The sequence below is a fragment of the Nipponia nippon genome, unplaced genomic scaffold (genome assembly GCF_047370975.1).
Source record: "Nipponia nippon isolate SJK-2023a ecotype South Korea unplaced genomic scaffold, ASM4737097v1 scaffold_29, whole genome shotgun sequence".
Classification (NCBI taxonomy): Eukaryota; Metazoa; Chordata; class Aves; order Pelecaniformes; family Threskiornithidae; genus Nipponia; species Nipponia nippon.
The window spans coordinates 6,636,523-6,664,233 of NW_028262346.1; the positions used below are offsets into that span (position 1 = coordinate 6,636,523).

General features: G+C 43.0%; 1 protein-coding gene across 1 annotated transcript; it reads left to right on the top strand.

Moving 5' to 3' along the window:
- Positions 1 to 409: 409 nt before the first annotated feature.
- LOC104008510 (elongation factor 2) lies at positions 410 to 27,163 on the top strand. The gene is given in 17 exon segments (XM_087763655.1): positions 410 to 643; positions 5,818 to 6,032; positions 7,147 to 7,219; positions 7,221 to 7,329; positions 7,776 to 7,978; positions 9,258 to 9,439; positions 10,429 to 10,534; positions 16,306 to 16,413; positions 18,151 to 18,289; positions 19,673 to 19,868; positions 20,132 to 20,390; positions 20,904 to 21,011; positions 21,452 to 21,509; positions 21,512 to 21,804; positions 22,214 to 22,396; positions 23,736 to 23,868; positions 26,942 to 27,163. Coding segments are annotated over 17 exon segments (2,817 nt in total). The 3' UTR covers positions 27,160 to 27,163.
- Positions 27,164 to 27,711: the final 548 nt, after the last annotated feature.

The window sequence follows — 27,711 nt, forward strand, 5'->3', positions numbered from 1 at the left end:
AGAAGGAAAACCAGCTGGGGCGGCCCTCGCAGCAGCAGAGCAGTAAAACACCACGGCTGCCGTGGCATCCCCCACGCAGGTCTCGCTGAGGAGAAGGGACGGGGCTCCACCTAACGTTTCCCTGACAGAGCCTGAAACGAGTGATGGAGAATTAGCGTGATGGCCGGCGTCGGGACTCTCTTCTATCTCCACACAGCACGCAGTAACCTGGAGTTCACAGCCACGGGGCTATCACGGGAGAATTAACAAACCCAGAAACACCACAAGCCCCTGTGGTGGCGGGGGGTGCCCGCGCCCAGCCTGCCACCGCCTCCCCGCGCCCTCCAGGGGCTCCCGTCCCCTCCCGGTACCCCGGGAGCCGCCGCCGCCGCCCCTCTGAGGGACGCGGGAGACCCTTGGGGGCCGGGCGATGACTGGGTGTCATAACGGCGTTAGGGGTCCGGGCCACCGTTGGGAAAGAGCTCCGGGGAGGAGTGGCCGGGAGGCTCGCAGCGGGAGCGGCCAGCTCACCTCCGGGGAAGGGTCACATCGGGAGCAGGCGGTGGACAAGCGGGGCAGGGACCCCCTCGGCCCCGCCGCCGTGAGGGGAGACCGTCCGCCCCTCAGCCACACCACGGGCGTCGGCCAAGCTGAGGAGCGCTCGGTGGGGGGAGCCGGGGGGGGATGCTCAAGCCCGGCAACAGCTGATCTCGGCTCGTTCCCGCCTCCCGCAGCCCGGCTGAGGCGGGTGGGATCCGGAGCCATCCGCCACAATGGTGAGTGCTCCCGCGGGGAGAAGGCCAGGCCAGGCGCGGTGCCGCCCAGGGAGCGGCCAAGCTACCGACCTCCAGCGGTGCTCTGAGCCAGCCAGGCTCTGGCCGCACCTTAACAAGAGGGCAGCTGCCAGGGATGGGGGGCACGGCGGCCATCTTTCTCACCGTGCCTGTCATAGCGCTGCCTGTCAGGCGCAGCGGGCTGGGAAATGGGTGGCGGATCGGAGCAGCTCAGCTGGCCCTCGCCAGAGCATAATACTTTTCAGGAGTTTCTCCTTATTCTCTCTCAGGCCTGGGGGCCAGCGGAGGGAGGGAGTTCTTGGCCTCCCGGTGCTGACAGGAGTCCAGGGAGGCGGAGGTGCCTGGTAGCGCTGAGATGGCCCTGACCGCATCCCTTTTTGCCTGGCTGTAGGACTTAAGCATCGCTGAGCTTATTTATTTGTTTTTATCCCCCCCAAACTCTTTCATTAGAAGGTGCACGGGTAGGGAGGGTGCCGCTGCCTTTCTCTTTCTCCTCCTTTTGCAGGTGTGGGGAGTGCACCGTGTCAGTGCAGGTCACAGATTGGAACGTTTCTCCACGTTTTGCCCACCAACACGTGTTGTGGATTCAAGTGCAAGCTTTGGGGTTAAATCCTGATCATCAGTGTTTATAAGGATAGGAGATAAAAGCATTGCTTCTAATGAGGCTTGGAAAAGGCTATGCATGTGTGTGAATATATGTATTATACAGGGCTGCACTGCACTGATCCTGAGGAGGGATGATCTGACCTGAACCAGATCAGCAGCATTTTCTCAGGGGAAATCAATCTGTTAGAAACACTGCAGAGTGGGTTGTGTTGTTTTGGTTTTAATTTATTTTTCCCCTTAGCAAGCCTGCCCCATTATTTTAAATCACTGCAGTTCTGGTAATGCATTTCACCTGTTTTGAGTCTCTGTTTATTCTAGTGAATCAGAATTTACTAGCCTACTTTCTGTGTTAAACAGATGCTTGTACATCTTTGCATTTCTTGATGATTAATGCTATTGGAACCCTTTCCTTTTTGTTTTTAATTCTTGTAATCTTTCATTGTATAAGTATTATTGTTTACTGAAATGGACATTCTAGTTACCTGTGCAGCTTCAGTAAGTGTTTCCATTTTTCTTTGGTTTTAGTATTATTTAGAAATATGTATTTCTGAATTGAAGCTACGTAATGGTTCATTACAATAAGAATTTGAACATCTTTAAGAGAAAGAGATGCCCTGCAGAAGAGGAAGGCAGTCTGCTCTGGAGGCGTTACTGATAGCCAGGGATAAGCAACGCTGCAGTGTGGGCTACCCAAATGATGTAATGCAGTAGTTAAAAAGAGCAAGGTCGTTGTCTGGCTGTAGTGGCCGTGAAACTTGAAGGTTTTGGCAAAAGTCATGTTCTGCTTGTAATAAAGCATTCTACAAATACTGCTTTCATCTCCTTTGCTTTTTGCTTGCTGTTGCACACAGAAGACCTTAACCCCTCTGCAGCAAGCATTTCAGAGCAAGATAACTTTGATCCGGTTGCTGCCTATCATAGCAGAACAGAAACTCTGTAACAGCTCTTTAATGAAAAACATTTAAAATTAAAATTGGTATTAATTTTTAATCTGGCTTTGTGTTTTCAGTTGTATTTATGACCAAAAAAATTCTGATGCCAGTGCCTCTCTCTTATAGAACAGCACATGTGGTAAACTCTGTTTTGGCATTTGTGTAAATGAAGTGGTAAATAAAACGTTTGGAAGTGGATAGCATTTATTAATACATAATCCTGAAGTTCCTGCCAGATGGCCTGGTAAGACATTAATATTAATGCTTGAATTGAGCTCTTTATCTTTTCTAATATACTATATTTTATTAACAAGCTAATTAGCAGAAACTTACGAATGGTTTACCGAGCTACATTAACAATAGCAGCTACTATGATATAACAAAGTGAATTAAAAGTGAGCTAGCAGTGTTACGCTCTTATAAATACTCATTTAGGCCAAGGGATGAACCAAACAATAACAAAGGAGTGGCACTTACCTAAACTTGGCTCTCAGAACTTCCTACAAGCTGGAAGCTTCACACCCAGGTGTACTATATTGTTGTAGTCCTGGCAAAAAGTACTAATGCAGTAGTATCTAAGACACCAGACCTTCAGCTTCTGGGAAGGGATGCAGTCTTGTACTTGAGCAAAGGATGGAAAGTTTGAAATAATAATATGTTGATGCCGTGGGCATTGGCTTGTCATGAGCCTTGTCAGCAGGAGCTTTGAGGTCACTTATGGAGGCCTGCCTCTTCACCTCCTTGACTGTGCTGACTTCTTTTGAGGTCTAATATTGTAGAGGTTTGGGTCTGTCTCATCCCTTAAACTTGGTTGTAGATTCCCCCTGTCTTTGCCTTATCCCCCACCTCCCACCCCAGTACTGTCTGACCCTGCCTTTCTCTCACTGTGCTTCTCGGCTCTCCTTCACCATGACTTAGCGTTTCTTTTCCATCTCAAACCCAAGTTGCTCCAGCTCCACCACAAAGTGATAATAGTATATTAATGACTTCTTGAAACACCAAGCAACTAAGTCCATAAAACTAACATTTTACATCCCTGTCTTGTATAATGGTCACTCCATGTATCTGTTTTCACTCTACTTTTCTAACAGTGGGACATGATTATCCCAGCTGGAGAGTAAGGCTCCGTTGTTTTTAGGTACAAATCAAGGTTTTTACAGCTCCAATACCATCCTTTCTCAGATTTTATGAATAGCTTCAACAGTCCATAGGAGAACATACAGTCCTGTCGGAGGAATATGTGCATGAAGTTTACATTTAGAATTAACATAAATGGATATGTGTAGGAGATCTGTATGCTTAAAATATGAGGAAGAAATAAACTGTTATGGTTATCTCTGCTCCTTGCCCCAAAAGAAAACTACAATGTAGCCTGTGTATATAAATGTATTGGAAACTTGGAGACAATGGAAAAAATACAGGTTTCAGTTCAAAATGTGATATCTGTGCTAGCTAAACATTTATCAGAAGTAAATTTCACTTGTTCCATTAAAAAAGTGTATAATTAGCAAATACAAAGAGCACGTAGGTATACTTCTCAACACTTAAGTATTTATTTACATTATGAAATAAGTGTACATAGCAAAGCTCTAGCACTATACTTAATTCTCGCTAAGAGTACTGATTTTCTTTTTTTTAGCATGGCACAATTTAAAAACAGGGAAAATGATAAAAGTAGAAAAGAAAAGTAGTGGTGCTGTTTTCTCTAAATGGAAAAGAAAGAGAAGAAAGAAATATTTCAAGGTCTCAGAAGAAGTATGTAAAATTTTGCTGTGAGGGAGACTTTGGATGCCAGGACACCCTAGAACATTCTAGAAAAGAAATATAATTGGTTTTTATTAAGCTGAAGAATAACCTAACAGAAGAAATTGAGAAATGAAGTGCCCTCATTTGAGGTGGATCACTGACAAAACCATAAGCATGCTCTAAAGATTTTCTTGTCTGTACTAAATTTTCTTTAGCAGAAAAAAAAAGGAGTGGGTTGGTTGTTTTCTCCATTGCAGACTTTGAGGTAGGAAAGAAACTACAGTTGTAGAGGAGAGTGGGGAAGTAATACATTTTGGGAGGAAGAGTCCAGGCTGCTGGTTAGTTTGGATATTTCTCACCTCTAAAAAGAACTTAGCTATTTTAATTAAAAGTATTTCTGTTTTTAATAAGAACCATTTTCTTGAGAAAATGTATAATGAAAAAGTTGAAATGAAGCTCTGAAGTTAGTATGAGAATATCCAGTAATAAGATATATATCAGAAGTGTATCTGTTCATGTAAAAAAACCCACTGTTTTGTCTCCTACATATAATTATATTTTGAGCTGGGCTGTGGGGCTTTTTTAATTAATATCTTATCCTTGCAAGAAGACAGGTTCCCTGTGTTCTGATGCACTCATTAAGACCCAGACTGTTAGAAACCTTTGTTGGTGTAGCGATGGCAATGCATGTTTCATTATTTCTATGTCATTTGCAACCCAAACGCAGATGAGAAACCTATTTAAGTGTTTTTTATGGTATATTTTTCTTCACTTGAGCAACTAGTATAAACTACTGATGTGGTGTGTGTTTTTTGTGTTTGCTTGTTTAATATTCCCCATCTTTTTTTCCTCCCAATTCTGTCTTTTCCCATGTTCCTATGAAGCACTTCATGCATTAAAGGGATTTGCAAGAATAACCATGTTAACTGCACTCCTGTGACCTACAGGTGACTCTCCTTACAGCAAGAGACAGGCCGAGATTAGTGAGATCTCATCTTCCTTTGCAAAGTTGTCATGTGTTTAATAGATAATTACCAGGGCTTCTGAGGGTCAAGGGTTTTTTTCTGCAAATTGAAGGAGGGGAATTGTTCTTAGCAAGAGATAGAAGAATTATGGAAATAAGAAAAATTTCTTTCTGGGATATCATTTGTGAGAGAGGCTCTAAAAATTTTGCACTTGGCTAATTAAAGTCTTTTAAGAGGTTTTTGACTGAGCTGGACCACCAGTTTCTAGAGCTGGTATATTGGCTACAAAAGGAGAAGACCCAGCTCTTCTCAAAACCAGGAAGAGTGGCTCTCCTGAAAAGCCCTGGGAGATAGAGAGCAGGTGTGGGAGGAAGACTTGGCAAAGTGAGGGGCAGTGGTGGGAGGAGAGGAGAAGGATGTGTGCGGAAGCTCTGATGGGAGCCGCAGCTTGCAGTTGTGTGTACTAACCCTCCTGTAACATTTGGCAGGGATGAGCTGTTCTGTCTCTGCAGGTGGATTCTTCGTTTTTGTGGTAGTTGACATTTTGCAATATGAAATCTGAGCTGTATTTTAAGTTATGCCTCCACTCTTCGTACTTACGAAAACATACCAAAAATGTGAACAACTGTTTGGAATAGTAAGCTTAAAAGTATGAACAGCCTCATTTCTTCTTTAGATTGTGAATTTAATAAGAAACAGCAAAAGTTTAAAATTTCACATAGACATTTGTATACTTTAAAAGGAAGCAATAGCTGGGGGTTTTTTGTTTTTTGTTTTTTCCTCTCCCCCATTCAGGTGAATATCATAGTAGACCAAATCCGAGCAATCGTGGGCAAGAAGTCCAATATTAGGAATATGTCTGTGATTGCTCATGTTGATCATGGCAAATCAACCTTGACAGACTCCTTGGAGTGTAAAGCGGGCATCATTGCTTCAGCCAGAGCAGAAGAAACGCAATTCACAGACATACGGAAAGATGAGCAAAAAAGATGTATCGCACTCAAATCTACATAAGAATTTGTTTGTATCCATCTCTTTTTTTTCTTTCGTTTTAGTTTGAAGACAGAAAAATGTTCTGCTCAAAGCCTTGCATCTTGTCGGATGTTTTTTAAGTTGATATAGAATCATAGAATCATCAAGGTTGGAAAAGACCCTTAAGATCATCGAGTCCAACTGTCAACCTATCATCACTGCCAAGTCCATCTATACCATGTCCCTAAGCACCACGTCTACCTGTCTTTTAAATTCCTCCAGGGATGGAGACTCAACCACTTCCCTGGGCAGCCTGTTCCAATGCTTGACCACCCTTTCAGTGAAGAAGTTTTTCCTAATATCCAGCCTAAACCTCCCCTGGCGCAGCTTGAGGCCGTTTCCTCTCGTTCTATCACTCGTTACTAGGGAGAAGAGACTGACCCCCACCTCGCTACAACCTCCTTTCAGGTAGTTGTAGAGAGCAATAAGGCCTCCCCTCAGCCCTCCTCTTCTCCAGGCTAAACAACCCCAGCTCCCTCAGCCGCTCCTCATAAGACTTGTGCTCTAGACCCTGACATGTGAATCAAGCTGTGCATTACAGAACAGAAGTTCAGTCTTCAGAGTGCGATCTGGGCAATATTGGAGTAGAGCTTATAAGTGATATCTAGTGACCTTTCTTACCTGCTTCTCGCTATGAAGAAAGATGCTTTCAGAAAGGTTCTTAGTAGCAACCTTCATTTTTATGGGATTGCTTACAGACTAATACCCTGTTCCTCCAAGCCACTGTGGTGGGCTGTGTCTCGTTATTATTACCTCTGTCTTTGATGTCTGCAACTGTAAAGTTAACAACTTGTAAAGTGATTTGGAGCATGACTCTACAAGTGTCTGACAGTGATATTATGCTGTGACTGCTGTCTTGAGGTGTTGATTTTGAATAAGAATAAAAATTAATTACACACAAAGCAGAATTTTAGATCCTAAGAACTTTAGAAATTGAAATATTGAAGTCTTCCTGTATTTTTTCCTTTAAGTACATCCAGAAATATTGTCACTGTAATAGAGCAGGTATAGTTGCCTGACCAATGCAGATTTTAAAATGAGCAAATTACGAAACGTTATTAAATCATTAAAATGAATTTTTTTCTCTTACAGGGCAATTTCTATGTATTATGAACTCTCAGACAACGACTTGGCCTTCATCAAACAGTGTAGGGATGGTTCAGGTTTTTCTTATTAACTTAATTGACTCCCCTGGACATGTTGATTTCTCCTCTGAAGTTACAGTAGCTCTCCGTGTCACTGATGGTGCCCTTGTTGTGGTTGACTGTGTTTCAGGTAAGCATGCTCTCCTAATTAGAAAGATCTCAGTGTATTTTATTTTCTTCCTCTTAAGAAAAATAAATCATGACTGATGGAAGAAGCTTCTTTCTCTGAAAGTTTAACTTCCAACGGTATGAATTCTGATTTGCAGTCTTAGCCCATGGCCTTTCCTGTATCTTAGAGGATTATATCCACTTTGTATCCAACTTGTGGGTTGAATGTAGAGTAACTGAGGAAATAAAGTCAACTTTCAGTAAAATCCTAGGGAGTGGAGCTGCCTGTCATTCTCCTTCAGTTAGAAAATGGAGCGATACATGCAACTGAGTAATGATGGTTTCAAGGAGCACTGAGACTATCACCAAATTCCCAGTTTGACTTTCCCAGTTACCACTGTACACAGTAGATTAGAGATCTTGCTCATATATACAATGCATGTTTTAATTGTGCTTATGTTTTTTAAGGGGTTTGTGTACAGACAGAGACTTTTCTGCATCAGGCCATTGCGGAACGTATCAAACCAGTACTGATGATTAACACAATGGATTGTGCTTTGCAGCTGGAGCCTGAGGAACTTTACCAGACATTTCAGTGTATTGTGGAAAATGTCAATGTCATCACTTCCACCTACAGAGAGGGTGAAACTGGACCAATGGGTAATATTATGGTAAAGAAAACTTTACAACTTTGCTGTGGTTGAAATCCTATTTTGGAGAATACCAGCCTTGATATGAAACAATTGCATACATTTATGGCAGTTCAGATCTCTGGCCAACCTGAAGGAGCTGTTCTTCAGTCCCCTTCCACCTCCACTGTTTCATACTTTTTCTTTTGGGGATATTATTTCAGACCAACCAACTGGGGAGTGAAAGCAACTAGGAGAGAGTAGAGAATTCACAAAGCAGATCATCCTCTAGTGATACTTTCTCACTAACAAAATGTGTAACCTCAAGCTAGTTGCTCAGTGTCATTCAAACATCAAATGTCAGACATTTGCCTGGGGCAAATGAAGGGAAGCTATGCTTTGAAATTTAAGGCAAAGGACCAGAAGCCAGAAGATCAGTTTTCTGTGCCTGACTTTGCCGCTTATGTCACTTACATGACAAGAAACATGGCCTCTCTGCTATTCCTGACTGATATGACATTTAATTTGCTCTTTTTTGATCTGAAGATGTAGGTCTCTGTTATTCTACCAGTAATTATATCATAATATGCTGGATATTTCTGGAAGGATGGTTTGAAACTAGAAAGACAAATAGTATTTCCTATATTGCAACCGAGAATTTTAAAATAAAAAAACAAAGTCAACTGCAAGCCTTCTCTGGTGGTCTAGCTGTTAGAGTAAGGAATTCTCAGAATCAGGCTGTGTCAGACATTATTTTTTCCACCAAATAGCTACAAGACAGACCTTCTCACCAGAGTTTTCAGACCTGGTTCCTTTTGTTTAAATGCGATTGTCCTGTACTAGTTTGTTTTATGGCTAAAATTGACTGCAGCTTAATCTAGTTATTGCAACAAAGGACTCTCAGCTAGGATTGTATTCTGATTCTTATATTCCATGAATCTCAGCCATTCTTAAGTCAGATGAGTTTTATCTGTGTGGTAGGAATGAGCCACCTATATTTTAATTTCCAGAGAAAGTTCATTAACAATTCAGTTAATACTCTTTACAAAGTCATAATTCTCAAAATCCTACTTAGCACTTTACAAATATATTTCTGAAGTTTTTATTTTAGCTTTTTATAAATATTTCCACTGTGTGGGACAAAGTAAGGTTCTTGCTTCAAAGTAATATTCAATAGACCCATTTTAGGGGAAATATTTCCTTGTTCTATGTTTCAAAACATATTTGGCATCTTTACTGATCCTACCGGTCGTTGAAATCAATTAATACATTTCAAATCAGTGTTTTGTGAAATGCATTCGCTTTTTTCCTCCTTTTAAAGATTGATCCAGTTATCGGTACTGTTGGGTTTGGCTCTGGTCTGCATGGCTGGGTGTTTACTCTGAAGCAGTTTGCGAAGATGTACGTAACCAAATTTGCTGCCAAAGGTGAAAACGCACAACTCCCTGCAGTTGAGCGTTCAAAGAAAGTGGAAGATATGATGAAAAAACTCTGGAGTGATAAGTAAGTAACACAGTATACATGGAATGAATGTAGATACATGCTTAGATACTACAGTGACACTCTAAGGATGATGCATACCAGTGCATGTTGAGTTTGTGCTTCTGTAAAACTGAGCTTTCATAGGCAGCTTAGAAAGCTAGAGACATGAATTAGTAACTCTTTCTTACAACAAAAATATTTATGTATCTGAGAAAGGCAATTGCTTGTAATGCAGATATGCTGTATGTGCCTTGTATGGTGAGTTCTGATAACCTGCTCCATAAGAGCAGAGAGAGAAGATTCACTCTCAGAACTTCAGAACATAAATGCTTTTATTGAACTGCATAGGTAAAATTAATACACAACACAAGATTATGGACCAAATCCAGTCTTATATACCAATCCAGTCTTAAATACCAATGAGTATTTCTGTGAATTTAATGAACCTTAAATTGTATCTCATAAACAATGGAGTTAATTTCCTTTTAGATGAGTACACAACTTGCTGTTAACCAAATGCTTTATATATGTGTGAAAGCTCAATACATTTGCTTGTCTTATGATGCCTTATAATAAATTAACTTACCTTGACTCATTTAGCTCATAGGGTACTCCAAGATTTATCTTGTATAGTACTTAAATGGTTTTAGCAAGGCTTCAAAAGGCAGTTGTAGATAACAGGGTGGAGTAAGAATTCTTGGCAACGGGTTTGCTTACAGTGCCTCATTCCCTGTAAAAGCCTAAAAATGAACGTTGAAGTCAGTGTTTTTAAGTGTAGTAAAAAACCTCCAAAACCTGAACAAACAAAAAGCCATCCTTTGCCTCCCCAAACATCTAACAGTTACTGCTGCATTCAAATAAGGATTGGCCACTTTTCTGCTATTTTAATCTCTGCTTAAATGTGAAACTTTCCAAAGTTTTCTTTTAAAAATAACTAAGTGGAAATTTGCAGGAAAAGTGGGTACTCCTCAAGTTCAAACTGGATGAGTAAAAATAAACATCTTCTTTAGTTATTTTGATCCAGCAATTGGAAAATTCAGCAAATCAGCCACTAGCTCAGATGGAAAGAAGTTGCCAAGGACATTTTGCCAGCTAGTTCTGGATCCTATCTTTAAGGTAAAGCAATATTTTGTCTTTATTTGATTGCAAGGGCATAAGGGGAGACTTTTTTTAGTTTAGCAGGTTAGCTCTTAGAAAAGCCATCCCTCTTATAAAGTAGGTCTGTACTTCCTGCAGAGATGAGAAAAATTCTGCAGTATAAGAGCAATGTGCAAAAGGTGGGACAGAAGTAGAAGGCAGCAAATCTGAATGGTCTGTTCACTGAAATAACATGTTCTGCATATCACTAGATTAATCACTACATTAAAGATTTGTGTGTCTTGTGTGTGAACCTCTTCTGATAGGAATTTGGAATTTCCTTTGGAATTAGAAACATTTGATATAATTTGTGAATCTTGAACTATATGATTGTCCTGGTTTCAGCTGGGATAGAGTTAATTTTCTTCTTGGTAGCTGGTATGGGGCTGTGTTTTGGGTTTAGGATGAGAACAATGTCGATGATAGGCTGATGTTTTGGTTCTTGCTAAGCAGTTGCTAAGCTGTTGCTAAATAGGTGCTAAGTGGTGCTCACACTGGCCAAGGACTTTACAGCTTCCCGTGCTCTGCGGGTGCACGGGGTGGGGGTGGGACTGGGAGGGAGCACAGCCAGGGGGGCTGACCCAGACTGGCCAAAGGGTTATTCCATACCACATGACGTCATGCTCAGGATGTAAGCTGGGGGAAGAAGAAGGAAGGGGGGGGGGGAGACATTGGGTGTGATGGCGTTTGCCTTCCCAAGTAACCGTTATGCGTGATGGAGCCCTGCTTTCCTGGGGATGGCTGAACACCTGCCTGCCGATGGGGAGAAGTGAATGAATTCCTTGTTTTGCTTTGTTTGCATACATGTTTTTTGCTTTGCCTATTTAACTGTTCTATTTTATTTTACTTCAATTATTAAACTGTTCTTATCTCAACCCAGGAGTTTTCTGACTTTCACCCTTCCAATTCTCTCCCCCATCCCGCCAAGGGGGGAGTGAGCGAGTGGCTGCGTGGTGCTTAATTGCTGGCTGGGGTTAAACCATGACAAAATGGCTGGCCATCTCCGACAATACAAAGGAAGTCTCTCTTCCTCCCTACAGGCCCACGTCTCAGCTGTGGAGAAACTGTCCCAGAAGGTCCAGCAACTCGAAGAGGACATGTCCTACTCCTCACCTGTACGGACCAGTATCTCAGCCATTAGGAGTAAGCGTCCCTCTGCTCAGGAGAGAAGATGTAGTGGATATACACCACGGGGCACCCTGTGGCTTTATCTGCGTGACCACGGAGAGGACATGAGGAAGTGGGATGGAAAATCTAGCTCGACCCTAGAGGCACGGGTACGTGAGTTGCAAGGAAAAACAACTACAAGAGGGGGTTCTCCCAGGAGAGTTGCGGCTCCAGTTTCCAGTGAGCAGTTCCCCAGACAGGGTAGAAGGGCTGATTCTGTTTCCAATCCTAATAAAGGGATTTTTCACTCGCATTTACAAGAAGTGAGTAATGAATGCTATGACCAAGACTAGAGGGGCCCTGCCTCCAGCCAGGTGGAGGAAAGGGACAACCGGGTGTACTGGACTGTGTGGATTTGATGGCCTGGCACATAAGACCCACAGGAGTACAAGGCTTTAGTGGACACCGGTGCACAGTGTACCCTCATGCCATCAAGCTATGAAGGGGCAGAACCCATCTGTATTTCTGGAGTGACAGGGGGATCCCAAGAGCTGACTGTATTGGAGGCTGAAGTGACCTTAACCGGGAAGGAGTGGCAGAAGCACCCCATTGTGACTGGCCCAGAGGCTCCGTGCATCCTTGCCATAGACTACCTCAGGAGAAGGTATTTCAAGGACCCAAAAGGGTACTGGTGGGCTTTTGGCATAGCTGCCTTGGAGACAGAGGAAATTAAACAGCTGTCTGTCTGCCCTGCCCGGTCTCTCAAAGGACCCTTCTGTTGTGGGGTTGCTGAGGGTCAAAGAACAACAGGTGCCAATCGCTACCACAACAGTGCACCGGCAGCAATATCGCACCAACAGAGACTCCCTGATTCCCATCCAGAAGGTGATTCGTCAACTGGAGAGCCAAGGAGTGATCAGCAAGACTCACTCACCCTTTAACAGTCCCATATGGCCAGTGCGAAAGTCTAATGGAGGGTGGAGACTAACAGTAGACTATCGGGGCCTGAACGAAGTCACGCCGCCATTGGGCGCTGCCGTGCCGGACATGCTAGAACTTCAATATGAACTGGAGTCAAAGGCAGCCAAGTGGTATGCCACCATTGACATCGCTAATGCGTTTTTCTCAATTCCTTTGGCAGCAGAGTGCAGGCCACAGTTTGCTTTCACTTGGAGGGGGGTCCAGTACACCTGCAATCGACTGCCCCAGGGGTGGAAACACAGCCCCACCATTTGCCATGGACTGGTCCAGACTGCATTGGAACAGGGTGGGGCTCCAGAACACCTGCAATACATTGATGACATCATTGTGTGGGGCAACACAGCAGCAGAAGTATTTGAGAAAGGGAAGAAAATAGTCCAAATCCTTCTGGAGGCCGGCTTTGCCATAAAACAAAGTAAGGTCAAGGGACCTGCACAGGAGATCCAGTTTTTAGGAATAAAATGGCAAGATGGACATCATCAGATCCCAATGGATGTGATCAACAAAATCACAGCCAGGTCTCCACCAACCAGCAAAAAGGAAACACAAGCTTTCTTGGGCGTTGTGGGTTTTTGGAGAATGTATATTCCAAATTACAGTCTCATCGTAAGCCCTATCTATCAAGCGACCCAGAAGAAGAATGATTTCAAATGGGGCCCTGAGCAACGACAAGCCTTTGAACAAATTAAACGGGAGACAGTTCATGCAGTCGCCCTTGGGCCAGTCCGGGCAGGACAAGATGTAAAAAATGTGCTCTACACTGCAGCCGGGGAGAATGGTCCTACCTGGAGCCTCTGGCAGAAAGCACCAGGGGAGATTCGAGGTTGACCCCTGGGGTTTTGGAGTCGGGGATACAGAGGATCCGAGGCTGGCTATACTCCAACTGAAAAAGAGATATTGGCAGCCTATGAAGGGGTTCGAGCCGCTTCAGAAGTGGTTGGTACTGAAGCACAGCTCCTCCTGGCACCCCGACTGCCAGGGCTGGGCTTGGATGTTCAAAGGGAGGATCCCCTGTACACATCATGCAACTGATGCTACATGGAGTAAGTAGGTCGCACTGATCACACAACGGGCTCGAATAGGAAACCCCAGTCGCCCAGGAATCTTGGAAGTGATCGTGGACTGGCCAGAAGGTAAAGATTTCGGAATATCGCCAGAGGAGGAGGTGACGCGTGCTGAGGAGGCCCTACCATATCATAAACTGCCAGAAAATAAGAAGCAATATGCCCTGTTCACTGATGGGTCCTGTCGTCTTGTGGGGAAGCATCGGAGGTGGAGAGCTGCTGTATGGAGTCCTGCACAACAAGTTGCAGAAACTGCTGAAGGAGAAGGTGAATTGAGTGAGTTTGCAGAGGTGAAAGCCATCCAGCTGGCTTTAGATATTGCTGAACGAGAAAAGTGGCCAATGCTCTATCTCTATACTGACTCGTGGATGGTGGCAAATGCCCTGTGGGGGTGGTTACAGCAATGGAAGCAGAGCAACTGGCAGCACAGAGGCAAACCCATCTGGGCTGCCGCATTGTGGCAAGATATTGCTGCCCGGGTAGAGAACCTGGTTGTAAAAGTATGTCACGTAGATGCTCATGTACCCAAGAGTCGGGCCACTGAAAAACATCAAAACAATCAGCAGGTGGATCAGGCTCCTAAGATTGAAGTGGCTCTGGTGGATCTGGACTGGCAACATAAGGGTGAATTATTCCTAGCTTGATGGGCCCATGACACCTCAGGCCATCAAGGAAGAGATGCAACATATAGATGGGCTTGTGATCGAGGGGTGGACTTAACCTGTGCAACAGTGTCCATGGTTATCCATGAATGCGAAACATGCGCTGCAATCAAGCAAGCCAAGTGGTTCAAGCCTCTCTGGTATGGAGGACGATGGCTGAAATATAAATATGGGGAGGCCTGGCAGATTGATTAGATCACACTCCCACAAACCCGCCAAGGCAAGCGCCATGTGCTCACCATGGTGGAAGCAACCACCGGATGGCTGGAAACATATCCCGTGCCCCATGCCACCACCCGGAACACTATCCTGGGTCTTGAAAAACAAGTCCTGTGGCGACATGGCACCCCAGAAAGAACTGAGTCAGACAACGGGACTCATTTCCGAAACAGCCTCGTAGACACCTGGGCCAAAGAGCATGGCATTGAGTGGGTGTATCACATCCCCTATCATGCACCAGCCTCCAGGAAAATCGAACGATACAATGGACTGTTAAAGACTACACTGAGAGCAATGGGTGCTGGGACATTCAAACATTGGGATACGCATTTAGCAAAGGCCACCTGGTTAGTCAACACCAGGGGATCTGCCGATCGAGCTGGCCTTGCCCAATCAAAACTTTTATGTACTGTAGAGGGGGATAAAGTCCCTGTAGCGCACCTAAAAATTATGCTGGGGAAGACAGTCTGGGTTACTCCCGCCTCAGGCAAAGGTACACCCATTCGTGGGATTGCTTTTGCTCAAGGACCTGGGTGCACTTGGTGGGTGATGTGGGAGGATTGGGAAGTCCGATGTGTACCTCAAGGGGATTTGATTTTGGGTGAAAATAGCCAATGAACTGAATTGTATAATGTTTGTTGCTATATAATACTGGATGTCATCACTTCTATGGTTACTATGTGCCATATCAACGGTATACAGTAAGAATCACCCAAATTAATGAAGAACAAACTTTGAGGAAACTGAGCAAAGTGCAGAGGTGATAGAACCAGAACTGGCTTCAGCATGCTACAATCCAACACCGCACACTACCTCTCCTGCCCAGACAGACCGTTATGACAGATGAATCCCAAAGTCATAAACTAAATGAACTCAACAAACTTTCTAGAGGGATAGCCTATAGACTAAGGGAATGATACTTGTGTATTGTATCAAAGGAAAGGAAGGGGGTAGTGGTTAATGAGGATGTGTTGGATAATGTGGGACCTGGGCATGACGTAAATGTTATGGAATAAGGGGTGGATACTGTCCTGGTTTCAGCTAGGATAGAGTTAATTTTCTTCTTGGTAGCCGGTATGGGGCTGTGTTTTGGGTTTAGGATGAGAACAATGTCGATGATAGGTTGATGTTTTGTAGTTGCTAAGTGGCGCTCACACTGGCCAAGGACTTTTCAGCTTCCCATGCTTTGCCAGGTGCACGAGAAGCTGGGAGGGGGCACAGCCAGGACAGCTGACCCAGACTGGCCAAGGGGCTATTCCATACCAGATGACGTCATGCTCAGTATATGGGCGGGGGGAGTTGGCCGGGGGAGGGGCAATGATCGCTGCTTGGGGGACATGCTGGGCATCGATCGGCGGGTGGTGAGCCATTGTAGAGTGTATCGCTGGCTTTGTATTACTATTGTACTATTATTGTTTCTTATTATTATTGTTATTATTACTACTGTTCTGTTCTTATTTTACTTCATTTATTAAACTGTTCTTATCTCAACTCATGAGTTTTCCCCTTTTGCCCTTCCGATTCTCTCCCCTGTCCCACGGGTGGGGGAGTAAGCGAGCGGCTGCGTGATGCTTAGTTGCCAGCTGGGGTTAAACCACGACAATGGTTAAATGGTTAAACCAGAGGATTTTCAGACATACAACATGTTTAAGATAAATGGTAAGCAAAACTTGTTTCTGTTATATTACTTACTCTGGTCGCTATAAACTTGTTTCAGATCTTTGATGCTATTATGAATTTTAAGAAGGAAGAGGCAGCCAAACTGATAGAGAAACTTGATATCAAGCTAGACATTGAAGATAAAGAGGGAAAACCCCTTCTTAAGGTAACTTGACCTTTCTACTTCATTAGAATTGCCAGTGTGGTAGCATTTCTTGCCCTTGAGCTGTGTAATGAGAACAGTCTTTTAGGTCTTTCTAAAATCCATAGAAATTTACCTTAATTGTCTTTTTATAATCTGGTGTCCTGGTTTCAGTTGGGATAGAGTTAATTTTCTTCTTGGTAGCCGGTATGGGGCTGTGTTTTGGATTTAGGATGAGAATAATGTTGATAACACACTGATGTTTTGGTTCTTGCTGAGTAGTGCTCACACTGGTCAAGGACTTTTCAGCTTCCCGTGCTCTGCCAGGTGCACAAGAAGCTGGGAGGGAGCAGAGCCAGGACAGCTGACCCAGACTGGCCACAGGGCTGTTCCATACCATGTGACGTCATGCTCAGTATATGAGCTGGGGGAAGAAGAAGGAAGGGATGGACATTGGGCGTGATGGCGTTTTTCTTCCCAAGTAACCGTTACGTGTGACGGAGCCCTGCTTTCCTGGGGATGGCTGAACACCTGCCTGCCGATGCGGAGTAGTGAATGAATTCCTTGCTTTGCTTTGCTTGTGTGCACGGCTTTTGCTTTACCCATTAACCTGTCTTTATCTCAACCCATGAGTTTTCTCCCTTTTACCCTTCTGCTTCTCTCCCCCATCCCTCCAAGGGGGGAGTGAGCGAGCGGCTGTGTAGGGCTGGCTTAGTTGCTGGCTGGGGTTAAGCCACGACATCTGGTCAGTTGTTAATTTGCACGTCAGGAATGTCATGATTTGAAATAAGGTGCTTGGTAATATATTGCACTGAATTTGCTAGATATAACAGGACTTAAGTGTGTTGCAGCATACAAAAGACATACCTGTTTTGATTTGAGAAAAGGGAGAAAATTTTTTCATACATGAAAAAACCACCAGTACTGCCTCCCTCCCTCTTCCCAAGGTGTAAATGCCATGCTAATACACAGTGTCTGTTGCGCACGTGTATGCTGTGGCTGTGTAATCAGAAACATGGTTTCTGGTTGGCTCTCACAAATTCCAGTATATTCAACTGCTGAATTCCAGTCAGCCTTTTGAAGAGTAATGTCTGAAAGCACGTGATCACTTCTTATGCAGCACTGAATATTAAGAGCAGAGAATTTAAGGAAATGTCCAGTTCCTGTGCTAACTCGTGTTCTTCTCAGGTATGTTAAAACCCACATGAAAAGGGGGCCCAGGGGATACATGTGGGAACTTGTTGAAATAATTACTGGAGAAGGGAAATCCAACCACATCACTGTGGCAAATGGCCAGAGATTTAATAAAACATTTGGTTTTACTTTTATCTTCCATATATGGAAGACACAGCCATAAAATATGACTATTTATGGACCTTTTTCTTTCTACTATTGTAATCTGTTGTCAGCAGAGAAGAACATTCATGTTTTATTTCAGGAGCTTAATATAATCCAAGAATCCTAACCTTTCTGTTGAAATGTAAGTCACTAGCCCAAGGAAAAAAAGAATGTAAGGAGTGCTGGTTTTCAGTAATTCAAACATACAGTTATGTTCAAATTGCTTGTTCTAGATAAGTGTTTTACTCGTAGCCCTTAACAAGATTTAAGTAGTCACAGGGAAATTTTAAATGGCTGTCATGACTTTTTACATTGCATCCCTAGGTGTAGCCTTCTACATGCTATCCAAAAGATTTATTTGGGTGTTGGTTATTATGTTTGTTGAAACAAGTTTTAATTACAATGTGAATTTCGGGTCCCTAGGCCGTGATGCACCGCTGGCTGCCTGCTGGAGATGCCTTGCTTCAGATGATCACCATTCACCTACCTTCCCCTGTAACAGTACAAAAATACCGCCATGAACTTCTTTATGAGGGGCCACCTGATGATGAAGCTGCTACGGGTAAAAAAAATATCTCCCAGCTTACCGGGGGCTGTCAAAAATACAGCTCTCCTAGTGCACAGAGAAGTAAAACTGCCTAAAATGGATTTGGGTTAAGTTTCTGTGTTACAATGATAATTACTAATTTGGGACTGTTGAGCAGAGTCTGTACTACAAAAAGTAAGAAAGCAAAGGAAAAACCTTGGGGTACTAACACATAAAACTTGCTTTATGTCCTTATATGCTGGATGCTGATGTGTGTGAAACCACATTGTATTTATTTTAGATTCAGAGAACATGTGGTTGAGGAATATGTTATGTACCAGCCTTTGGATATTCTATAAGAGATGGATGGAGCAGCAAGTTCATTACCCTCGTTCTCTCTGCAGCTTTGATTATTGTCTTCTAGTGAATCCTATGATTTCTCCTCAGTCAGAGTCGAATCGTAACCATAACAAGATACTTTACTTTCAAACGCTTCTAACGTGTCCCCTGGTAGCTGATGCGTTGTTACTGTTCTCTGATTCACTCTCAACCTTGAAGGTGGAGGACAAAAAGCTGGTAAAAAATGGAACCATCTCCCAGTTGTCTGAAGGTGTGGCCGAGATCATGACTAGATAAAGAGCAAATAGCTGAATCTGATATAGGGCTGTTGGTCTGACAATGATAGGAAGGAGTTAAGTTTTGAAGAATTCATCTGGAATATGATCATCAACTTGAGTATTTTGAAGAGGATCTGCATTTTTTGAATTTGCATAGATTCGTCACTTCCCTCAGAAATCCACAAATGTTGAAATAAAGAAATCATATTTGAAATAATTTTCAAGTCCAGTATTAGCAGAAGAGAAGTTTATTTGTGATGGTACACATATTTAATCCTCTAATAAACTGTTAACTCTTTCTCGCAAAACCAGAACAGGACTTCTGGTTAGAGGTCCGTATCATCCGTATGATCACTGAGGATGCAAACTTTTAGTGCTGTATTTTGTCTTCTGGATTCTAATGGATTACAGGGGATCTTTAAATCCCCCTATTCAAAACTTTTTCTGGGACTAGGTCATATTAGTAGAGATTTAGTGATATCATGGAACCTGCTACCAGAAGGGGGAAGCTTGGGCAAGCAGGGAATAAGTACTAACAGAGGTCTCAGTATTGAAGGAAACAACAGTCGTGATGATTCGTTACCTTAACAAAGAGTCTTTGATAGCTACCATAGCTATAATTCATCTGTCCACACACATTTGTCCTTTACTAACTGAAAAGTAGAGGAGCTGTTAATAAGGTTCACTGAATTTTGGGAATCATATGTATATAGTTCTGTACATATATGTATATAGTATATGTGTATATAGTTTTGAAGTCTCACAGAAAATGTGTCTGATGCAGATACATATTTTATTGCAGGTGTCAAAAACTGTGATCCCAAAGGCCCTCTGATGATGTATATTTCCAAAATGATCCCCACATCTGATAAGGGGTGTTTCTATGCTTTTGGGCGAGTCTTCTCTGTTATTGTTTCTACTGGACTGAAAGTTCAAATCATGGGACCAAACTACATACCTGGCAAAAAGGAAGATCTTTACCGAAAACTCATTCAAAGGTAGATGGAAATAGTATATTTCTTTTGAATAGCAATCCATGCAAAAACAAATGCTTTCTTTTAGTTTTTGGAATCCTAATGAAATGAGGGTTATATTTCTTTATAAGAGTCGTCTTTTCCTGTTTAATAAAATCAGTAATCCAGAGGGATTATAGGCAAATAATAAGCAATATTTTCCTTTGTGTGAAAAGGCTTAGCTTTTTGGAAATACTTGGGGATAAAAGAAGTATTCGACGATTGTTGCTGATCCTCTGTCTTTGTAGAACCATTTTGATGATGGGTCATTATGTTGAGCCCATTGAGGATGTACCTTGTGGCAACATTGTCGGTCTAGTTGGTGTTGACCAGTTTTTGGTGAAGGTGGATACTATTACCACCTTTGAATATGCCCACAACACGAGAGTGATGAAATTTAGTGTTAGTCCAGTTGTACGTGTTGCTGTTGAAGCAAAAACCTATGTTGATCTACCAAAACTAGTTGAAGGTCTAAAGCGTCTGGCTAAGTCTGAACCTATGGTTCAGGTGAGTGTTAGCTGTAAGTTTTAGCTTTAGAGCTACTGGTTTGCAGTGCAATACCCAAAACATTTGACTTTATTCACAGAGAGCTCTTTATGTGATCTAATGGCATGGCTGCAGGCTCAAAACGGTTTTCAGTTGTGATTGTAAGAGCTAACACAAGATAAATAGGGATATGTTCAGTCAGCATTTGAATAGGAAGATCCTGAGGAAAAACATAACATCTGCAGCAATTCATGTTGGGTTTTTGAGCAGTACTTTTCCTTACACTTTTTAAATGCTCAAATACCTCAGTAGGACAGGAACTATGTTTAATGCGAGAGTACCCAGTTTTGCTGGTGAGGAGATTCATTCTGGAGCACTCGTGGAAACAGTATAGAGATGATAATTTGTTAAATTTTTGAATACTTGGAGTTGAGCAGTTTTGGGATCTGACATGTTTCTGATTTAATCTGTGTGTATTTCTGGTAATACTAATACGTTCTTAAAATGTTTACTCCCTACTATTTCCTCTTCTAGTGTATTATTGAAGAGTCTGGTGAACACATCATTGCTGGAGCAGGGGAGCTGCATCTAGAAATTTGCCTTAAAGATTCGGAAGAAGATCATGCTTGTATTCAAATTAAGGTATTCAAGAATTTTTGTGGACTGCAGTGTATGGAGTATGACTAAATATTAACCTTTGAAAATATCATTTTAATCTACTGTGTTGGTTTCCTTAGAGCAACTTCTTTAAAGCAATTTGAAGCTTTTTAGGAGACCAACCAATTAAGTAATAAAAGGAATTCTTTAGGTCATTGAAAGAGCTTAGAATTAAGACAGAGATGGGAAAAACATCCAGTGAACAGGAAAACTAACTTGAACAACGATGGTAACCATAGATGTGCTACTGAAAATGTTGTTTCTCTTGATGAAGCTAGCAGAGCATGCCTGGATGACTGAATGAACCTGGCATTAACACACTGTTTTAGGAGGAGAAGACGGAGTTTATTGAATGGCATTTGTTTGGTATGTAGAAATGATCAGCTTTGTACTTGGGAATTTTTTGTCTTTGATCTACTTGACAGAAATTGGATCCAGTTGTATCTTACCGTGAGACAGTTGGTGAAGAGTCAAGACAGATGTGCTTTCTGAATCTCCCAACAAACACAACAGGCTGTATATGAAGGCTCGGCCCTTTCCTGATGGCCTGGCAGAGGACATAGACAAAGGGGAAGTCAGTTCCCACCATGAACTGAAACAGTGTGTGCATTACCTAGCAGAGAAATATGAGTGGGATGTGTCTGAGGCTCATAAGATTTGGTGCTTTGGACCTGATGGTACCGGTCCAAATACCTTAGTTGACATCACGAAAGGTGTCCAGTATCTAAATGAAATCAAAGACAGTGTTGTTGCTGGTTTCCAGTGGGCTATGAAAGAGGTAAGTGTAGTTCTGTATGTTGTATTTGTATCTTGTGTTACTGAAACCTATCTGCTCTCTATTCATGTGAAATCTTTAGGAACTGTCAATAGCTGGTAACAGCAGGGTAGTGGGCTAGTTGGAATTTGTCCCCACTGAAGAACGTATGCCACTCAACCTATGTAATGAACACATTGTCTGTGGGTATTTTAATGTTTGTTCCAAGTGTGAGTTCTCAAATGCTAGAGGAGCATTTGAGTCCTTCCTAGCAGGACTTTGCTGTGTGTATAGTGTACGCTGCCTTGGTCTGAATATAACTGGTCAGCATCAGCATGAGTGACTTAGGTCAGAATCCTGCTAAGTGAAGGTTCATATCTTAGAAACTCCTGAGTAGTATCACACCTTTGTTTTTCCTCTTTTAATACTGCAGGGTGTCTTGTGTGAGGATAACATGAGAGGTGTTCGTTTGGATGTCCACGATGTCACTCTGCACGCTGATGCTATTAACTGTGGTGGTGGGCAAATCATTCCTACTGTAAGGAGGGTTCTGTATGCCTCTACTCTTACAGCACAACTGAGGCTTATGGAGCCCATCTATCTGGTAGAAATACAGGTATGCAACAGGGTATTATATCTGAGATCATAGAATCATTTAGGTTGGAAAAGACCCTTAAGACCATCGAGTCCAACCGTAAACCTAACACTGCCAACAACAGAGATGCAACGGATCTATAATCTTGTTTCCACATTCTCTTCTGAGAAACCATGATAGCTCTGTTCTATGTCCTTTAGATCAGTGATGCAAACTTTGTTTGAGGACAGGTTTTTCATTCCAAAGTTAGAAAAAAGGTTAAATGGAAACAGCAAAATGTAGGTGGGAAGGTGAATTATGCTGTTCTTTATGAATTGCCAGTACTTTTGGGGAAATTATGATTTGGGTTTTTTCTTTTTCCCCTCCTTTCTTTCTGTCGCTGTAAACATTCAGGAGAACAAACAAGGGGTATCCTAAATAACCAGAAAGAGCAGCAAGGTTTGTTTTTTCTTTATGAGCATTTTTTTGAGCTGTTTAAACATTAACTTCTGTCCTTTGAATAACTGGATTTTCTTGGTAAATTAAATTCTTGCATGAAAGAGCCTGGAAAATCTATTCCATGCTAGAAGTATTTATTTATCACCAAGTACAGCTATTCACATACCAATTTGTCTTAACTGTCTTAAAAGTAATTGGAAGATTTAAAAGCTACTTTAAAAATTAATTCCAGACTATGGTGCTGGGTGGTGGACAGGAAATCTACCAGCTCAGTTGCTTAAAAAATGTCTTAGCCATGAGGGTTGAAGAAGGTGAGTGCAAGTAAAGACAAAACAGCAAAATGAAGAATTTTTTTCACCCAGTGACTTGTGAGACTTGTCGTGACAAAGCAGGGGAGTTTTGCAGCCTTAGTGGTATGTTTCTAAGCAAATGTGTTTTTTTAAGTACAGTTCTTATCAAAGTGCTTGTCAGTCATGTTGTAAGTTCTAAAATAAGGTATGGTGAGATCCTGGTTGTATAAAATTTGCATCCTGTGGTAAATGCATTTATTACAAAGCACTAGAGGACTCTGCTTTCTTCTGCCCAAAGATTGCTGAAGGTAATTCACTGAGTATATGCACTTTTTGCCTCGCTTTGTGTATGTAAACTACAATCTGGTACAGTCAGTGTAGATAGTAACTGGAAACTTCACAGTCACGTGAGGCAGAGGAGGCAGGCAGAGCTTCTGAAAGATGTCTGGGAGGTGAGAGTGAAGCCACTTGTTACACACGAGAGAAATTTCTCTGGGTGAGGAGCCGTCATGAGAAAAACATCAAGAGAGCTGTCTAGAGGGGTTGTCTAATTGTCTAATGCTGCCCACCTGTGTTTTCATAACTGGTGATCTCCCCCTTTTACCTAACTTGATAAAATTTTTTTTTAATAGTGCCCAGAACAAGTGGTTGGTGGGATCTATGGTGCTCTGAACAGGAAAAGGGGACACGTTTTTGAAGAATCCCAAATGGCAGGAACTCTAGTGCTTGTGGTCAAGGCGTACCTACCTGTAAATGAGTCATTTGGTAAGATAACGCTTTTTTGTTACCCACATGCAATTAAAGACAGACCTCTGCAGGATGAAAGGGACTTAAGAATTCCCATTTTATTAGCTCCAAGCTTCTTCCTGTTGTCCCTTTGCATCTTCAGTTTGGAACGAATAGTTTACTCCTTTTTCTGGCAGCCTACTCCATTGGGCTTTCGTGCTAGCAGAGGGTGCCAAAAAGATGTGTCAGCTTCTGCACGTTAGGACTTTTCAGTGTACACCAGATTCAGTTTTCATCGTTTTAAATCAAGGTCTTCCTCTGAAGCAAGCCTGGAAGAAAGAATTGGTCCTCAGCAGCAGCAGGCTAGAAAATCTGGTACTGATTTGAATCTTTAAAAGAAGGACAGAGTGCCAGCCTGAGCAGCTTAAATGGCATTACACCCTCTTGCCAATCTTAAGACTACCTTTAAAATAATAATCTGATCTTTCTTATGCTGCCCCTGACACTTCAACTTTTCAGCATGGTACAGAGCCCTTCCGCTGGTGTTGTGGTTTGTTTGTGCGTCCCATTTCCCTCCTCCCTGTTTAAAAACGCACTTCAAGATTATCCTCTGACATCATGACAGAAAGTTTACCAGTTTCATGGGGTGCATTTGGAACTCCTTACGCAGTAAAACTGTAAGAAATGTCATGTTTTGTTTGGGAGGGGGCTTCTTTGCCAAAGTACCTAACTGCTAAAATAATCAGTGATGAAATAAGAGATGCTTAACTTTTAAAGTCTAAACTGGCAATTTAACTTCTTAAAAGAACAATTTACACGTGTTTGTGTGGCTGGGTTTTGAGTACTTTGGGGTTTTTTCCCTTCTCCAAGTTTCCATAGACTTAAAACAATTTCATAAAGGGACCCATTTTCCAAACATGGAAAAACAAAAGGAAGTGTAAGCTTAGACGTGGTAGGATGTGTGTTACGCTGGGCTCTCAGTCTCAACTTACATAGCACGTTAACATCCATATTCGGCAAAACTGCCTCTCTGCTTCCTTGCCAGAGCTGCTGTTGACTCTTACAATCATAGATCATTAAGGTTGGAAAGGACCTCTGAGATCATCAAGTCCCACCATTAACCTAACTGCCTGGTCCACCTCTACACCATGTCCCTAAGCACCACATCCATATGTTTCTGAATACTTCCAGGGGCTGTGATTGCACCACTTCCCTGGGCAGCCTGTGCCAGTGCCTGACTGCCCTTTCAGTGAAGAAGTTTTTCCTAATATCCAACCCAAACCTCCCCTGGTGCAGCTTGAGGCCATTCCCTCTCATCCTATCACTTGTTCCTGGGGAGAAGAGACCGACCCCCCCCCGGCTCCAGCCTCCTTTCAGGCAGTTGCAGAGAGCGATGAGGGCTCCCCTCAGCCTCCTCTTCTCCAGGCTGAGCCCCCCCAGCTCCCCCAGCCGCTCCTCCCCAGCCTTGTGCTCCAGCCCCTGCCCCAGCCTCGCTGCCCTGCTCTGGCCACGCTCCAGCCCCTCCATGGCCGCCTTGGGGTGAGGGGCCCAGCGCTGAGCACAGCATTCGAGGGGCGGCCTCACCAGTGCCCAGTGCAGGGGCACCATCACCTCCCTGCTCCTGCTGGCCACACTATTGCTGATACAAGCCAGGATGCCATTGGCCCTCTTGGCCACCTGGGCACACTGCTGGCTCACGTTCAGGTGGCTGTCGACCAACACCCCCAGGCCCTTTCCCGCCGGGCAGCTCCCAGCCGCTCCTCCCCACGCCTGCAGCGGTGCCTGGGGTTGTTGTGCCCCAAGGGCAGGACACGGCCCTGAGCCGGGTTCAACAGAACTCTTGCTAAAACAGCAACCTAAAGATGTGGGGAAGTACCAGTATTCCTATAAACTAGTGGTTAAAGTGGTTCTACAGTAGCAAAGTCTCCGTTCACCGGCAGCAGCTCTTCACGGGACTGAACACTTGGGAGAAGGGGATGGCACTGCTATGAAGATGAGGAAATGGCAAAGGAAACACCTATATATCTTTAGTTAAATGTAAAGTTCCTATACTGTCAGATTAAATGTCGAGTTAGCCCAGCATTTTGTTCATGACAGTGACTGAAAGTGAGCGCTTAGGGAAGAGAAAGAATGAGGTAAGCTGGTGTAAAACTTCCCCAGTTGTTGCTTTTTTCTAACCACTTTCGGAGGCCTTCTGGGGCAGAAGTGGTTTCTAGATCAATTTAGTAACCCTTGATGGATTTCTTTATGAAGTTACTCAGTCTCCACCTCAGTGTAAAACGTCAGCATCCACAGCGCGGGCAAGGACTTCCACCAATACAGACATGGGAAGCACTGCCTCCTTTTTTGTCTCTTGAACCTGGCTCCTGCTAGCTTCAGCCGATGCTTCCTTTGTATCAAAACAAGCATGAGCTCATTTTGATCTTTATCCGGTGTCCACATCACGTAATTTTTAGCCGTCTATGTCCTTCCAGCTACATTGCGGCTCTTTCCATGCCGAAGAGTCCTAACTTGCTAAGTGTGTTTCTTTGTGTGGAAGCCAGGTCAGGGCTTTGGTCATCTGTATTCCCCTTCTCTGAACCTTTTCTGCAGTAACTGCTTTTATACTAAAGGAACCACAACTGCACAACTTTATTATAAAGGTGCAGGCTTTCACTGGACGTCGTGTTTTGTTTTCTGTTCCTTTCCTAATAGGCATTAGCACTTGATTTCTCATTTTGACCGCTTCTGAATACTGAACTAACACTTCTGTACTATTTACCATAACCCTAAGATCTCAAACTCAGTGGTAGTATAGTGATTCAGGTCCTGAGACATATGAAACATCATTTTCCCCATATACTTTTCTATCTAAATTTAATTTTGTTTGCCTTTTGATTGCCAATTTACTTGGTCACACAACATCTTTCTGCAGTTGTTTGGAGTTGGCCTCATTTTTCCCGCTTGAAAAAACGACCTGCAAAGTAGCAGTTTCCCAACAGTACTGTACCTACCCAGGTTCCAGAGAGTGTTTTTAGAGTTTTGTCTACGCAGAAATTCACAATGAACCCGTTTTATTTTTTCCTGTAGCTGGCTCATCCCTTTTTCATTTTTATTTTTTCCTTCCCACTAGGTTTTACCACCGGCTTGAGATCCAACACTGGTGGCCAGGCTTTTCCACAGTTTGTCTTTGATCACTGGCAGATTTTGCCTGGAGATCCTTACAATGCAAATTCTCGTCCTTGGCAAGTTGTGGCTGAAACATGTAAATGTAAAGGCCTGAAGGAGAGTATTCCACCTCTGGATAACTTCCTAGATAAGTTACAATCACTTCTGTTTCATGTTGTGTGATGCCCTGCCCCATTTTGTCCTGGTACCATTGCCCCACAAAACCAGGAAGGAAATGGAAAGTTTTGAGTGTCACGCTGCATACACACACAGTGTTAACATGTTGTGATGATGGCATGATCACCTACTTAGAAATAAAAATGGTATGCTAATTTGACTTATGAGATTGTTGTTGCCTGTATCTTGTCTGTGGTCACTGATGCCTGTGTCAAAAATACACATTAAAAAAAAAAAAATCAGTTGCCTAGGATTAATGGTGTTCTTTACAGTTTGCCTAATCTGCAGTTGCTTTTTAACCTAGGAAGCAGCTCCCCTCATTGTTGCTCTTGCAGAAATTCTTGTTGAACTGTCAGGTTTTGTCCCCTCAGCCAGAAGAGGCATTCTTTCACTTCCAAACTTGAATCTTCTGTGCTCTTGAAGACTGATAGTGAAAGGCTTGCAGTTACAGGTAAGCTTTCTAGCATCCAGCACCTAGATTTAAAGGCAGATACAAAAAATCCCCACTGATGTCAGAAACACCTGAATTCTTGGGGGCAGCCAGGGGCAGAACCTCCT